Source organism: Cetorhinus maximus, chromosome 10 (assembly GCF_964194155.1).
Source record: "Cetorhinus maximus chromosome 10, sCetMax3.hap1.1, whole genome shotgun sequence".
Taxonomy (NCBI): Eukaryota; Metazoa; Chordata; class Chondrichthyes; order Lamniformes; family Cetorhinidae; genus Cetorhinus; species Cetorhinus maximus.
Genome location: NC_135888.1, coordinates 94,844,855 through 94,859,878, shown reverse-complemented (window position 1 = coordinate 94,859,878; position 15,024 = coordinate 94,844,855). Strand labels below are relative to the sequence as shown.

Below are 15,024 nucleotides of genomic sequence, written 5' to 3'. Positions count from 1 at the left end.
TCCTAAGTTATTTTAATTGCACTCTTAACTGGAAGATTATTCCAAATGTTAATCATCCATTAAAGGGAATACACTTTTCTTAGATTTTGGTTGAATTTTTCACAATTTAAACTGATATCCTCTTGACCTATTGGTGTGACGCATCTTAAAGTAATATTTTGGGTTCACCTTACCTACATATCTTACAATTTTTTGTGCTTTTATCCAGTATCATTATAACATTTTTGACTTTAATATGTTCTAATATTTCCTCATAACCCCTTTCCCCTTGAGATCATTCCTACTATTCTTTCTTATATCCTCCACCAAAACTACAAATGGATTGGTGTGGATTGACCAGTGCATTAGAACTTTCACAGACTCATAGTCCATTGATCTGGTTATGAATTCCAATATTCCATTTGCTTCCCTATATTTTCCAAAACTGAAAATAGTAAGTCTACTGTCATTTCCAGGTCCCTTTCCAAGAACCCCATGTTGTTGGCACCAATCTGATCCACATGATTGCCCAGCCAACTGACATCCCAAAGAGTCTGAGTGGCTGTGGCAATGTATACTTGCACATGCATGTTGTAGTCTGGAGCTATGGACAGTGAAGATAGAGACTCCAATTTCTTTCCATCACATGGTTTCCATCCTGCTCTTACTGCCTGCCATTGGCATATGTTGGAAGGATTTACAAGTTGATACCTGTTTGGCCCCGTTATGAACGCACCTTCTTTAGCCACCAAGTCCTGCAGCGGGACTTGAACCTAGAGCTTTGTCTCAGAAGCTGGGAGACTACCCACTGTGCCACAAGACCACCTATTCCCCAATTATTTACAATAATCAAATCCAGATGTGGGTTGTTCCTCGTGAAACACGACAATATGGTCCCCCACCAGCGGGTTTGCAGCTCCTAAGCCTGCTCCTAAGTCCTATGTTCCTATCAAGGGAGGAAAGGGTTATTGGGGGGCAGACAGGAAAGGGGAATTGAGACCATGACTAGATCAGCCACGATCTCATTGAATGGTGGAGCAGGCTCGAGAAGCTGAACTGTCTACTCCTGCTCCCAAGTCTTATGTTCCTAGGTCCTATGGGCCCGTAAAATTTCCCAGGTGGCCTTCCTACCACCCTCCCACCCACAATTTTACATGGGGCGGGCGAGGTCTCGGCCAGTCCACCCATCCTCACCTCAACTGATGCCCTTAATTGCCATTTAATGGCTATTTATGGGCTGCTTCCCACCCTGGGCTCAATTTTGAGGCTGGCGGGAGGGGTTCAGGACAGGGAGGGAGCTTGGCAGGTCACCCTGCTTGGGCGTCAGGTGTGAAGAGGGGAACGCCTCCCTCAAATGCCCCCTTTCCACTTTGTATCTCCCTCTGAAGGTCTGCTATCTCCCCCCCCCACCCCGTGAGTGTTCCCTCCCTCCCTAGCCTCTCCATCAGGACCCCCACCCTCTCTCCCTACCCCCTCCAACCTCACCTCCCTTCCTTGCCATGAGACCTCCTGCACTTACTTGGTTCTGGACTCCAGAATTTAGAATCTGATTACTGCTTATAGTTCCAGTCCTGGCCACGACTGCCACTGGCGCTGCTGGACCACAGAGCTGCTGGCCAATCAAATTGGCTGACAGCTCTCTGAGGTGGGATTTTCGCCTGAGTGAGGAAGTCCTGTCTCCAGCAAATTTAAATGCCTCTGGGGCTACTGTGATCGGAGGGGATGCTTTTCCTACTGACTCTTTGGGTGGTGGGCAAGAAAATCCTACCTCTTATTTCAATTTCTTCATCATCACTGTCTTCCTTGAACAGAGTACAACAAATTAATTTGCATCCTCTGGAACAGCTATTTTTCTGGAATCTCTACGACATATTTACTTTTTTGGGGAGAAGAAATTGACTAACTCCTGAAAATAGGCAAGGAGATTACACTACATGATTAGCCTGCACCCGTTCATTGCTTGGCAGGTAGCATGATAAATCGGTTCTCTCTGCTCTTTTAGATCACTGCTATATGTAGCCAGTAGTCCCTGCGCTGTTCATTGGTTGCACAGCTGTTCATTGGTTGCACAATCAGCTGTAGCCTTAAGAGGCAAAAGCTACTTAAAGACAGACTGCACTGGTTTGAGGGAAGGTGCACTGTGGGTATCGTTCAAAAGTCAATTTGGGCTATAATACTTTGAGCAATGGCTGAACATGGGAGAGAGCAACGACAAAGATTTTTAGACAATGCACTGGAGGTCTTGGTGGAAGAGGTGGAAAGAAGTAGTGATGTATTGCATCTGCAGGGGGTAAGATGTTCTCCAGATATATGTTCAGGAAGCAGTGGAAACAAGTAGCAGTGGAAGTCAATACAAGGAGCATTGTTCCAAGAACATGGATGCAGTGCAAGAAGTTTAACGATCTGACATGAATTATCAAGGCAAATGAGTTCATCTTCAAATTGCATATCCTACTATTTGCATCATGAGCAGCACCCATTGTTCAATCCTCCACACCCACATAGCCCAGCTCCAAACAATTGCTGTCAATTGCTACTGAAACCTAAAATTCATATCCTTTACTTCATTCTCACACACAGCACTGGTACAAGCCTCGCACTCACAACTCTCACATACTGGCAGCTATTCAACCAAAACAGCCACATTACCTAAACATATTGCAGAATACTCACTAATACATTTCCCTTTTTCTTGCAGGAGGAAGTGGTGCATAGTAGACAGCAGCAAAGAACAGGACAAAAACAGAATTACCTGGAAAAACTCAGCAGGTCTGGCAGCATCGGTGGAGAAGAAATCAGTTAACGTTTCGAGTCTTCACGACCCTTCAAACGAAACGTTAACTGATTTCTTCTCCACCGATGCTGCCAGACCTGCTGAGTTTTTCCAGGTAATTCTGTTTTTGTTTTGGATTTCCAGCATCCGCAGTAGCTTTTAGCTTTTTGTTTTTAGCAAAGAACAGGAGGTTGCCAAGCGTGCCTGCATGTTTTAAACCCCATGAAGGCAGTGCTGGCCATTATGGGAAAGGGCATCATTGAGGTCATGGCCACTGAGGGTGTCTATATATCTAATCTTCTTAGTCTCATCAGACTTTTCCTTCATCTCAGAATCTCAAGTTACAACTTGCAGATGGTGCAAGCACACACTTATCACTTTCTCCTCTTCCATTACCACAAGCAAACCATTGCCTCTATTAAATTTCAGATAGCCAAGAACTGGAACCTTTCCAGTCAGTGGAGAAAGAGGAAGAAGACAGTGAAAATGAGCAGACACCAGATCTGACAATTGCAACCACCAGGTCAGATACTGACATTCTGTATATTTTAGTGGCTACGATAGAGGCGTAATCTGCATGTGGTGAGACACCAGGTACAAGTGTGCAGGAAATAGGGCTGGGGGGAAGGATAGCTCAGGAGCCAATTCCCCTAAGGATGAGGCCGCATATTAATTGTGCTGCAGAAGAGTCGGATGAGGACTTCAAGGGACCAGGTTACAGGCAAAGGCTTGTGGGTGTGCATAATCAAATAATTAGTGTAATGGAAAGCCTGCGAAAAAAACCTGTGCTCAATTTCAAGGAGCAAGGAGAGGACCAACACAAACTTGGCACTTAGCTTTTCCCAAACCTTGGAGCCCATCCTTTCCAACAGAGGTCATCCCCATCACCAAACCTATGGAAAACACCAAGTTGCAGCGTCTGATGGACTTCCTGAAGTCATTTGCCGGTGCAGACACGATAGGCCGAATGGCCTCCTTCTGTGCCGTTAAAATTTTGTGATTCTGTGACTGTTAGCTAAAGTTTAAGTTCATGGAATTGAAGGCAAATTATTGGCCCAGTTTAGGAAATGGTTAACTGGCAGGAGACAGAAAGGAGGGATAATTGGTAGGTACTCTAATTGACAGGATGTGACTAGGGGTGACCCTCAAGGATCTGTGTTGGGGCCTCAACTATTCACTATTTATTAACAACTTAGATGATGGGATAGAAAGCCACATATCAAAATTTGCCATTGACACATCAAGTGGCATTGTAAGCAGTGTAGATGGAAGCATAAAATTACAAAGGGATATTGATAGATTCAGTGAACAGGCAAAACTGTCGCAAATGGATTTCAATTTAGGCATATGTGAGGTCATCCATTTTGGACCTAAAAAAGATAGAACAAGCGTTATGATCCCTGTGGGGGGAACCATAAACCAAAATAACCAAATTTACAAATGACTCCCAAAGAAGAAATTACCAACAAAATTTCATCTTTTTGTAGCTTTTACTTGAACACGAATTGGAACCAATGCAAATTAAACATGAATTAACAGGCAAATGATACTTCAAATAGAAAGGCAAATTTCACTTTAAATAGGCGAGATAACAAAGGTGCATCTTGTACACGTAGCACTATATAGCAACAGAGTTCCACAGTACAGTGTTCTTTATTCACACGATAGGTTAGGAGTCCTATCCAACAACAGCTTTCACCTCAAAGTTTCAGGAGTGCGATTATCATCAGCAAGGCACACTTCTACAAACCCTCTCTCCTTTGGGTCACAACAGTTCTGTTGGTGTTGCCTTCCAGAGTTCCTTTTCAACTGACTAATCAATAACCTTCTGGTTCACAGTCTGGCCACTTCTGGGAAAATATACAGTTATTTCATGTCTCTGACCTATTCATAAAGCTTCGCAAGTTTTAGACCTTTTCAGTCAGTTTGCACAGTGCTTTCAAGAACTCCTGTCTCCTTTTTAGCCAAATAGAAAAATTGACCTCTTCCTGAGAGAGATTTGTTTCCTCCTCTCACAAAAATTCAGTGTGGTCCTCTTTCCGTCTCTGTCTGCTTTCTCCTTATGTCTGCGTCTAGGCCTTTACCCTCCAACTCCTCTGTCTGTGCTTCTTTGTGTCTGCAGCTCTCCTTTGTGTCTGGCCACACAGTGTCCATATCTTGACTTTCTTCCTTTTGGTATTGCTTCCAGGTCAAGTTGGAAGTGTGCCTTGTGGATTGAGCAAGTGGAATCCCTTTCGGTTCACAAAAATGGGCAATGTCACATGAGACTCATGCAAAGCAATATACATAGTCAATGGCACCCGACAACACAGGGAAAGCCTGCCATCCATGTAAACCCTTGTGCTCATTCCGCCTGCTTGTCTCTGACAAAAGGGAATGAGGTGAAGCTGTCTCCCTGTGTATAGAGGGCTTCAGTGTTACTTTTTATGCAGTAATATACTGCAAACTGTCAGATGTTGCTTATATCCCCAGCATCAGCCTGAAAGATGTCAGCCACATAAAAATTAAGAGCTCCTGTCACCTTGACAACCACAGGCAATACTATCCTTGAGGTTTCAGTTGTGGCTGCAGCAGTTGGCAGATTTCAGTCATAACCTCTTTTGTGAAACAAAGACATCTCAAGCATTGTTCCTTGCTAAAATTGGTGTAAGACAATAGCTTCCAAAGGACCCTCAGCAGATATGGCCTTCTGTTTCCTCCACCCATCTGCCCACTTCTAGCAGCTTGTCCCACCCTGCACAGCATCTCTTCATTCTCTGAGTCATGCTCAATTCCCAGAAAAAGCCCCATCAGGACACTCATGCCAGCACAATCTTTTAAATAAAAAAAATATGTACTTCAATACCAGCCAGACCACTCCCTGTAGACTATTCAAACTTTAACCAAGAATTGGAAAACTTCAAAAACTGGCACAACTGCACAAGCAGCCAGACGGAGTAATCCAGCAACTAACCTGTAAGTAGTTCACAATCCTTTTAGGAGGGATGTGTGTGGTGATGCAGGGGTGTGGGGGGAGGGGGTGGTTCTTCATTTCATTTAACATGTGTTCAGTTGTGCAGGATTAAGGCAGGGTGTAGGCTGGAACATGGAGTTTGAAAATGGTGCTGTTGGGGTCAAATCAGCATAGCAGACTGACTGGAGTCATAATTTGTCTGTTTTGCACATTACTGGAGGTGCACATCCCCTTTTATCAAGTGGCATCTGCCTCACTTCATGTTGCCATTGTGCTTGCATATCTTGGACCCCATGTTCAACCACTGGGAGGCTGTCTAGCACCTAAGAAATGGGTGCTACACAGCAAAGTCTGTCCTTCACTGACTCATATTCCAGTATTTCATTCACATATTAAGTTGTTCTGTTTGGAAAATATACAGTTCCTATATGAAGTGAGTGCTAATTATTTCTTGTCCTTTTTGTATGAACCTCCACAGTTACTGTAAAGCACCACCATCTAGGAAAAGGTTTAATTCAAAAATAATCAAAGCTATTAAAAGATAAAGCCATTGAAGAGATACAAGACAGAATTTTCCCAACTGGGTGGAGGCAGGTTTGGGAGCATGTGGGGTAGGAAAGTCCCAGAGAGGATGTCTATTCAAGATCCTGATGTGATCTCAATCCCTTCCAGCATACCCCGGGATGGCTTGCGAGTCCATTGAGGAACCCCCATGGATCTCGCAGGAAACAACTGAGGTACTTTAAATGGCAAATAAGAGCATTTTTAAGCATAGAACCCTTCTTTTCCAATAGCACACAGGTTAAACACTGTGTCTGCAACCCGCCAGGTTGGAGAAGGTGAGTGTACAATTGGAACTCATCATAGAGTGAAACTAGCCTGATATGAGCAGGATAAAGAGTGAAACAAGCAAGCCTGTGGTCAGCCAAAAAGAAAGGTTTCTGCTTGCAGTAGTTCTTTCAGCCTAAACTCACTAAATTCATTGGGGACAATGACTGTGCAACCTATATCAATTATCTTGGATACCATTGAAGTTAGTCTCATCTTATTCCCTGTGACAAGAGACTTCCCTGTGACAAGAGGCCTACATATTCAGCAGTTGGTTGTATCTCTGAGGAGGAGGTGATCCAAGATTTTACGGCACCGCTGTGGCGTGTCTCCCCCCGGCGGATGCGGCGGTGGGGGTCATTGACTGCACCATGTGGCAATGAAGGCACCATCACAACAGCTAGACGTATTTATCAATCACAAGAGCTTCTGCTCCTTAATGTGCAGCTGGTGTGTGACCATCACAAGAGAATTATGCAATTGTCTGCCAACAATCCAGGGAGCTGCCATGACTCATTTATCCTTCAGTAGTCTCAAGTTCCACAGATTTTCTCGCCACCAGGCAGCCTCAGAGGTTGGCTCCTGCAGGACAAGGGATACCCACTGAAGACCTGACTGACGATCCAGTAAGGAACTCTACCACAGGGGATCAGGTACAACTAGAGTCATATCACTTCCAGGATTAGAGCAAGTTACTGGCTTACTCAAAATTAGGTTCCTTGACCTATCTGGATGAGCACTTCAATGTGCCCCAACAAGGTATCCTTGATTGTTGTGGGCTGCTGTGCCTTTCACAACATGGCACTGTAGAGTGAATGGGAGCTGGCACCAGAGGAAGGTGGAGAGCACTCAACATCCTCAGAAGAGGAGAAGGAGGAGTATGAAGAGATGGAGAAGGAGCATTCTAAAAGTGCTGTTGGTGCCTGCAGCCACAAACCTGCTCACCAGAGAAGGTCGCAATGCACTCATCCAGGCAGGCTTGACTAGAGAAGTGCTGGTTGTATTGAAAGCATCTCCTTATGACTCCTGTCTAAACTCCCAATCCACCTCAACACCAGCAAACCTCCTCCCTACGGACACAAGCCGCACATCACATTCATAGCCATATCCCTTATCAAGGCAGTTCATGCCATACATCAAAATTAAACTGACCAGAGTCACTAGGGGAATCCTCAAAGTAGAGGATATGACAATAATTAGTTCACAAAAACATCTTTTATTCAAATAAGGAGCACCAATGGAACACTAACAATGTTATAAATGCCCTTTGTGCAACTGAGGGCTTTTCCTTGTACGCTTTCTATTCTACATGGTACTACCCCTGTGGTTTCAACAAAGTTATCAAAAGGCTGCTCGTTCCCTTGTTCTGCCACAGGATGCCATGGCAAACATGTGAGTTCAGCCACCAAGGCAATGGTGGAAATGGAGGAGCCTCAGCTCTTGCAATTTTCCAACAGGTTTGAGGTTCTTACAGCTTGTATGGGTGAAAGCAAGGTGGATGAGCGAACTGACTATGGCACCCTGGCACAGAAAGTCATTCAAACATGGGTAGTAAATAGGAATGTAGTGGTAATTGGAGATAGTATAGTAAGGAGGATAGACACAGTTCTCTGTAGCTGAGAACAAGAGTTTAGAAGGCCGCGTTGCCTGCCTAGTGCCAGAGTTCAGGACATCTGCTTAGGGCTGAAAAAGAATTAGCAATGGGAGGGGGAGGATCCAGCTGTTGTGGTCATGTATGAATGACTTAGATAAGACTAGGAAAAAGGTTCTGCTTAGGGAGTAGGAGCAGTTAGGGGTTAAATTAAGAACCTCAAAGGTAATTATCTCTGGATTCCCAACCCAAAAATTATCTCGCCACTCTGGCAGGAACTAAGGTGAGAAGATCCTGCTTACAATTTTATTTATTATTGGAACTCATAAATATGTTAATTCTCATTCTGAAGTTATATTTAACATAAACAAGGATGAGCTGTGAAGAAGAATCATTATGCATGAATTTGAAAAATATTTTTTAATGCACATAATAAGATTTAATCAAGCAAAAATGATAATTTGTAATCATCACCTGAGAAATGGTTAATGTGGTCAATTTATTTAAATTATATGCTGTTTGGTTTATTTCCCTCTTCTGAAATTAAAATGTAGTTATTTCCAAAATTTTTATTCTTAATACATAATTCTTACAAGAGAGTGAGCATCATATCTGTAAAATAACTAAACGTACTTACATGCCCGTGAAGGTCTGTGTTCAAAAGCATCAGTGCACAAGTTAGTGTATGGACCCCATCTAAAAAATAAAAATTGATCATTATCACTATCATTTGCACAAATTGGAATAAAATACTATAATAGAAATTTTCTAGTGCTGGTGCAGAATTGAGATCAGATCATGGCATGGGAAATGCTCACAAGTATTGGTAACAACGTTATGCTGTATTCCAAGGTTAATTGTGATTGTGATCTCAGTGGCATGATCTTCAAAAGAACAATGCTTAGAGAATATTGATCTCATATAGAGGCAGTGGAGATGGTTTTCCATTTGTGTGGTTGAGATAATGGACAAGTTAGAGGAGTTCATTACCTGCATTGACAACACACTCCAGGAGTTTTCACACAACCTATAGAACATCCTAAAGAGAGTGACAGTCTAGTAGATTTCTGCAGTGTTAGGAAGTAGAGACAGTTTAAGTAAGTCATATTTGTATTTGTAGTATTAGGAATGAGTTTTAGCTTTAAAATTTAAGTTTGATTTGTATTTCTGTATTGTGTGTTAAGAAAAGGTCAAGTTGAGTTTTAGTTTCACTTTAAAAGGTGAAACCTGGGATTTAGTTTCATTTTTGAGGGAGACAATATGTCTAAAACAGTTATATACCTGCATTTCTAATGGGCTTTATGACTTTTGAGAAGAAGTTGAAGCAAACACAAGAGTAGAAAAATCTGTGCTGTTGCCTAATAGGGGTCCAGAGGGGTAAACCCACACCCAACACCCCCCTCCCCCCCCCCACCCCCAACACACACACACACGCACACACACAAAACTAGAAGAAGCAGTTTTGAGTTCAGCCGGAGGCAGTTGCCAGCAGAAGCTGCCTAGAAGGGTCAGATAGCTAATCCCAAACCAAAGTTCAGTTGAAGCCAGGACTCCAGAGAGACTGGACAATTAGAGAGGGAACTGCAGAGTGAGAGCAGATTTCCCAAAAGAACTGAAAGGTTCCAAGGCCAAGGATTGAGACAGAAACAGGAGAAAGTCCCAAGTAAAGATCTTCTAGTCAAAGGAATGACAGGAACCTGGAGAAGGTCCTGTTAAGTGAAGTTAAGAGCGAGTAGAGGAAGGCTCCAAGCTTCAAACTTCAGAAAGCAAATTTAAATTGAGAACAGCTTGTGAGAAGTCAGAAGGTTCAAACAGATAGCTGAAGGTCTGTAGCTCTTTACTATGGGCATGTGAAGCAGCGGTGTATTGTTGGCATGGCTGAGCATTTGAGAGAGTGTGTACGGAAGGAAGTTTGAATGCACGTGGTGACCCAGCAGAGAGGAACATAGGAAGGAGAGTTCGAAACCCTGGAGCTGGACCCTTGCAGAAAGTGTCTGAGAGAAAGCATCGGTTTGGGAGAAAATTCCAAAACGAGTTCTTGGAGAGTGGAGATTGGAGACCCTCATGTGAAAGACAAAGTTCAGTGAGACTGGTTAGTTCACAGTGTGACAAGCATCTGGGGGGAGCTGATGAGAGATTCATAGGATCTGTTTGGAATGGCATCTGTCACTTGGTTTCAGAGTGTGGTGTGTCTGACTACAGGTCACCTATTGGTTTACATGGACCGTGTACTTACTGTGAACATTAGAGTATAAGATAGCTTTTGTAACTTGTGTTATCCTTACAAATCTGTATATACCTTTAAAGGTATGATTGTGGGTGAAGGAGTATTATAATATAGGTCATCTTTTCTTGTTAAATAAAATGTTTTATTCTTTTGCTAAAAGCTCATCAACTGACTCCTGTGACTGTTCAGTAGTCACTCTCCACGTATCTAAACAAAAAAATGAAAGTTAGATCTGTCAAGCTGGGTTTCAACCTGGGATCAGGCTTGTCCAGCAGTACAATCAGCTTGGATCATAACAGCAGCAACAAGGTGCTAGGAGGGCATAGTAATTACACTGGAGGATGCTGGAGTGGCAGCTACCTCTAATTCAAATGATGCCTTGAAGGTCAGCTTGAGTACCACACTTGCACATGTCTTCCAAGATGAGCTTAGTATTATGTGGCACACTATGATACCGATCAGCAGTATCTCTGATTTTCTGTCCAGCACCAGTGGAGATGCCTTGCTGGGTGTATACCATCAGGATTTAGGGCTTCATACTCTTTTAGGTTTGCTAATTTGTCAATTATTTTCCCCTTTCTATCCCAACTGTATTAATATTCTTTTTAAGTTCAACCTCTTGTGAAATGTCTTATTTTGCTATCTTCGTTAAAAGCTAAAGTGAAATTGTTATTAAATACTTCTGCCATTTCTCAATTATTATCTATCAGTTTATCTTGCTCATCTTTTAATTCATACTTTAATTTTCTTTTAGTTATTGGTGTGCCTATAGCATATATTATCATTTCTTTCTCATGCCTTGATAATTTAATTTGGATTTTTTTTTGCCTTCCTGATGGTATTTTTAAAAAACTTTTCTCCTAAGTTTCTCACATTTCATTTATCCCCCACTCCTTTAGTATGTTCTTTAGATCCAGTTTTCCCTTTTGTTCTCTATTTATCCACAGTGCTGCAATATTAGCTTGCTTGTTTTTGGCTTTTAGTGGAATACATTTCTCTTGAACTCTATTGATTGCTTTTTAGAGATTTCTCACTATTTTTCTATCTTGGAAGGTAGAATCTTCTCAGCCCGCAGAAGTGAGTTTAGAGGCAGGACTGGGAGAAAAATGTAAAAATTGTGCGGCAAGTTAGCTCCCCGATGGATGCCTGCTTCCTAGCAATTTTGCCAGGGGCAGGCTCTAAGCAACAGCGGCTACCCACCTGGCAGTGGTGACTTGCCAATTCGGGTCAATAAAGGATCCACTTAGTGCCAAAGTGCAGATGCCGCTGGGATTCTCAGTGTCAGACTGGTGCCCTGCTGAGTCAGCAGACTGGCAGCCACTGGCACATGGCCTCCCAGCAGCAGGCCAGCAGGTCATTGGTCCCTCATCTCATTGGCCCTATTATGAATCTGCATGAATTGAAATAATGGAGGCAGGGCCATGACCATTCCTATGAAGGGGATTCCCCTACACACTGATGGCACTAAGAGCTCCTTCATTTGTGACACCACCATCCTCCTCCACCTAAAATATTTCAAAGTGTAGGATTTTCCCTTCAACAGGCAGGCGCAGCGGGCGGGCTCGGGGATGGCTGTGAGACGGACTGCTGCCTGCGATTGGGCTCCGACCATGATTTCATGCTTGCTGGCCAATTAACGGCCAGCCAGCGTGAAATACACACTGAAACGCTCAGCGCTGCTGAGATGAGGGCAGGAGGAGCACGAGCGCTGACGTCTGCCCAACAGCAGGGGTGGGCACAATGAAAGCTCCCTGAAGGCACAGAGCTGCCTCAGGGAGCTGAAGAATTTTAAAATGAAAAATAAAGATTTTAAAAATAAGGGAAGCATCCCCACATGTGACTCAGTCACATGAACAGGGACATATTAATAATGATGTTTCAAAATTTTTATTCTTTTTAATTACTGTTTGAAATCTCTGGTTTCCACAAAAATGCAAAAGCCACCTGACCTATTTGCCCTACCCACCAACCGTAAGGTTGGATGGGCAGAGAAAAATAGGATTAAATTAATTGATTAATGGCCTTAATAGGCCTCTTAACTGTCGGCAGGTGCGCTGCTGCCAACCAAAATATCGCACAAGGGCACAATGATGTCAGGATGCTCGCCCAATGTCATCACGCACTATTTTACTCCCCATTAGGTCGAGCGTGTGCCCACCCGTGAGATGTAAAATTTTGCCCAATGTGTTCTATCCTGCAATTTTTGGCTGCAAATCCTGCTCTCTATGTAGCCATGTTCCAGTCATCTCTACAATATCTAGATCAGTTGTACAAATTATCTCCAGTTCATCCATTTTGTTTTGAATACTATACACATTGACATCCAACAGTTTCAACAGTTTATTTATTATACCTCTCTTTTTGTGTTAAGTAGTTATTTTACCTTTATGCTCTTTAACTTTATTTAATCTTTGGCCATTTCTTTTATCCTCATTCCTTCCTTTAGTTTGCCCTTTCCTTTCTTTTTCTGGTTCCTTTATTAGGTTTTTGTAATCCTAGAAGCTCCCCTCTACCCATGTTATTAATTTAAAGTTTTATTTACAGCTCTAGTTATCCTTTCCTCTTGGACCTTGGCCACAGCCCAGTTTAGGTGCAGCCCATTCCAAAGGTACAGCTCCTTTTTGCCCCAGTGGTGGTATCAGTCTCCCATTAAATGTAGCCCCTCCCTTCCACAGCACACCTTTAGGCAATATTATGAGAAGTCCTGCTTTCCTAAATCCTGATGCTCCCTTCGTAGAAATCTGCCTATGTTGTTGGTTTGAACAGATGGATCTTCCACCTCCCTTTCCAAATTCTTTTCCAGCCCTTTCGAGATGTCCCTTACCCGTTCGGGACACTGGATCCTGTCTGCAAAAAATACTATCTATTCTGTTGGCTACAAAATTCCCTACAGCTTTGCTACTTTGCATCTCTTCTCTTTCAGCAGCATTCTGCTCCGTAGTGCCACAGTCAGCATTCTGGCTGTCCTTCCCACAGTTATCTCCCTATCCTCACAGGTATCAAGTATCTTCTACCTGTTGGACAGCAGCAGTGTCTGCTGGACTTTATTCACTACCTCATCTATGTTTCCCTTACCTGGCTGTCTGACAGTCATACTCTCCTCTTCCTGTACTTGTGCTTTCCTCTGATATGTGACTGTACTCTGGAGTAAATTATCCAGCAATTCCTCTTCCTTCCTAATGAGACGTTGTCTCTAGCTCAGACTCCAGCTCAATGACTGAGGTTCAAGGCACAGACATTTCTTGCAGATGTGCAGTTTGGAACAGTCTTGTCCAGAAACTTCCAGAGACTACAATCCTGACACACTACCTGCACTGCCATGTTTTTATAAATAAATTAATTAATTAATTTTTAAATTAGTTATCTATAATTTATTTCTTAAACAAATTGGTCAGTTGAGATCTAAATTTATTAAATATGTGGATTTAGGTAGAGTTTACATAAATTAGTAATGAGTTACAGTGATTAATCACATAGTGATTTGCCAGTTATTAGCAGTTTTAACTGCAGTTTTGATTTGAATCATTTAGCTTGTTTTACTCTGATTTACACTTACTTGCATTAATATTAAATCCTCACTAACTCAAGCTTAAGACTAACCACTATATCTGGTAGTAGTAAAGTTCTATTCTATCCATAAGGCTTAAAATAGTATACAAGTTGGTGGTAAAGTTAATAAAATATATAAGAAAGCAACATAAATAAGTGATTAATATAATTAAGTAATTATTTAAAACACATTAATGATGGCAGGACAGGTGCTGTGTCAAGGCTGTAGCATGTGGCAGCTCCTGGATAACATTGTGATCCAGGGTGAACACATCTGCAGTAAGTGTTTGTGGCTTGAGGAACTTTAGCTCAGAGTCATTGAGCTGGAGGCTGAGCTGCAGACTGAGCAGCAGACTCTGCGACACATCAGGGAGGGGGAATGTTACCTGGTTGCTTTATACCAGGAGGCACTCAGACCACTTAGGGTAGGGTTTTCTGATTTGGTCAGTGGCCAGGGACAGGAAGGTGTGACTGCGAGTGAGGCAGGTAAGGGGACCCAGAGGCAAGGAGGTTTGAGGTTCTGTCGGCTAGTTTGGATGAGAACAGGGGCTGCAGGGTAGATGAGCAAGCTAACCGTGGCATCATGGTACAGGAAGCCATCCAAATGGGGGGAGCAAAAAGGAACAAAAGGTAGTAAGGGACAGTACAGTGAGGTGGATTGATACTGTTCTCTGCAGCAAAGAGCGAGAGTCCAGATGGCTTTGTTGCCTACCTGGTGCCAGGGTTCAGGATATCTGCTCAGGGCTGGAGAGGGACTTGCAGTGGGAAGGCGAGGATCCAGTGGTCGTGGTCCATGTAGGTATCAACGACATAGGCAGGATGAGGAAGGAAGCTCTGCATAGTCAGTATGATGAGCTAGGCACTAAATTAAGAAGCAGAACCTCAAAAGGTAATAATTTCTGGATTATTACCTGAGCCACATGCACATTGGCATAGGACAAATAAGATTAGAGAAATGAATGGGTGGTTCAAAGACTGGTGTGGGAGAAGTGGGTTCCAGTTCGTGGGCACTGGCACCAGTATTGGGGAAAGTGGGATCTGTACCATTGGGATGGTCTACACCTGAACTGTGCTAGGGCTGGTGACCTTGTGAGCTGCATAACTAGGGGTGTAGAGAGGGTTTT

General features: G+C 43.0%; 1 protein-coding gene across 1 annotated transcript in view; it reads right to left on the bottom strand.

The window, feature by feature from the left end:
• Positions 1-15,024, bottom strand: part of LOC144685849 (PH and SEC7 domain-containing protein 2-like) — a 225,679-nt gene that overhangs the window by 90,871 nt on the left and 119,784 nt on the right. The window contains exon 7 of the mRNA XM_078550800.1: positions 8,762-8,820. Within this exon, the coding sequence (XP_078406926.1) occupies positions 8,762-8,820 (59 nt within the window). The remainder of the gene's footprint in view (positions 1-8,761; positions 8,821-15,024) is intronic.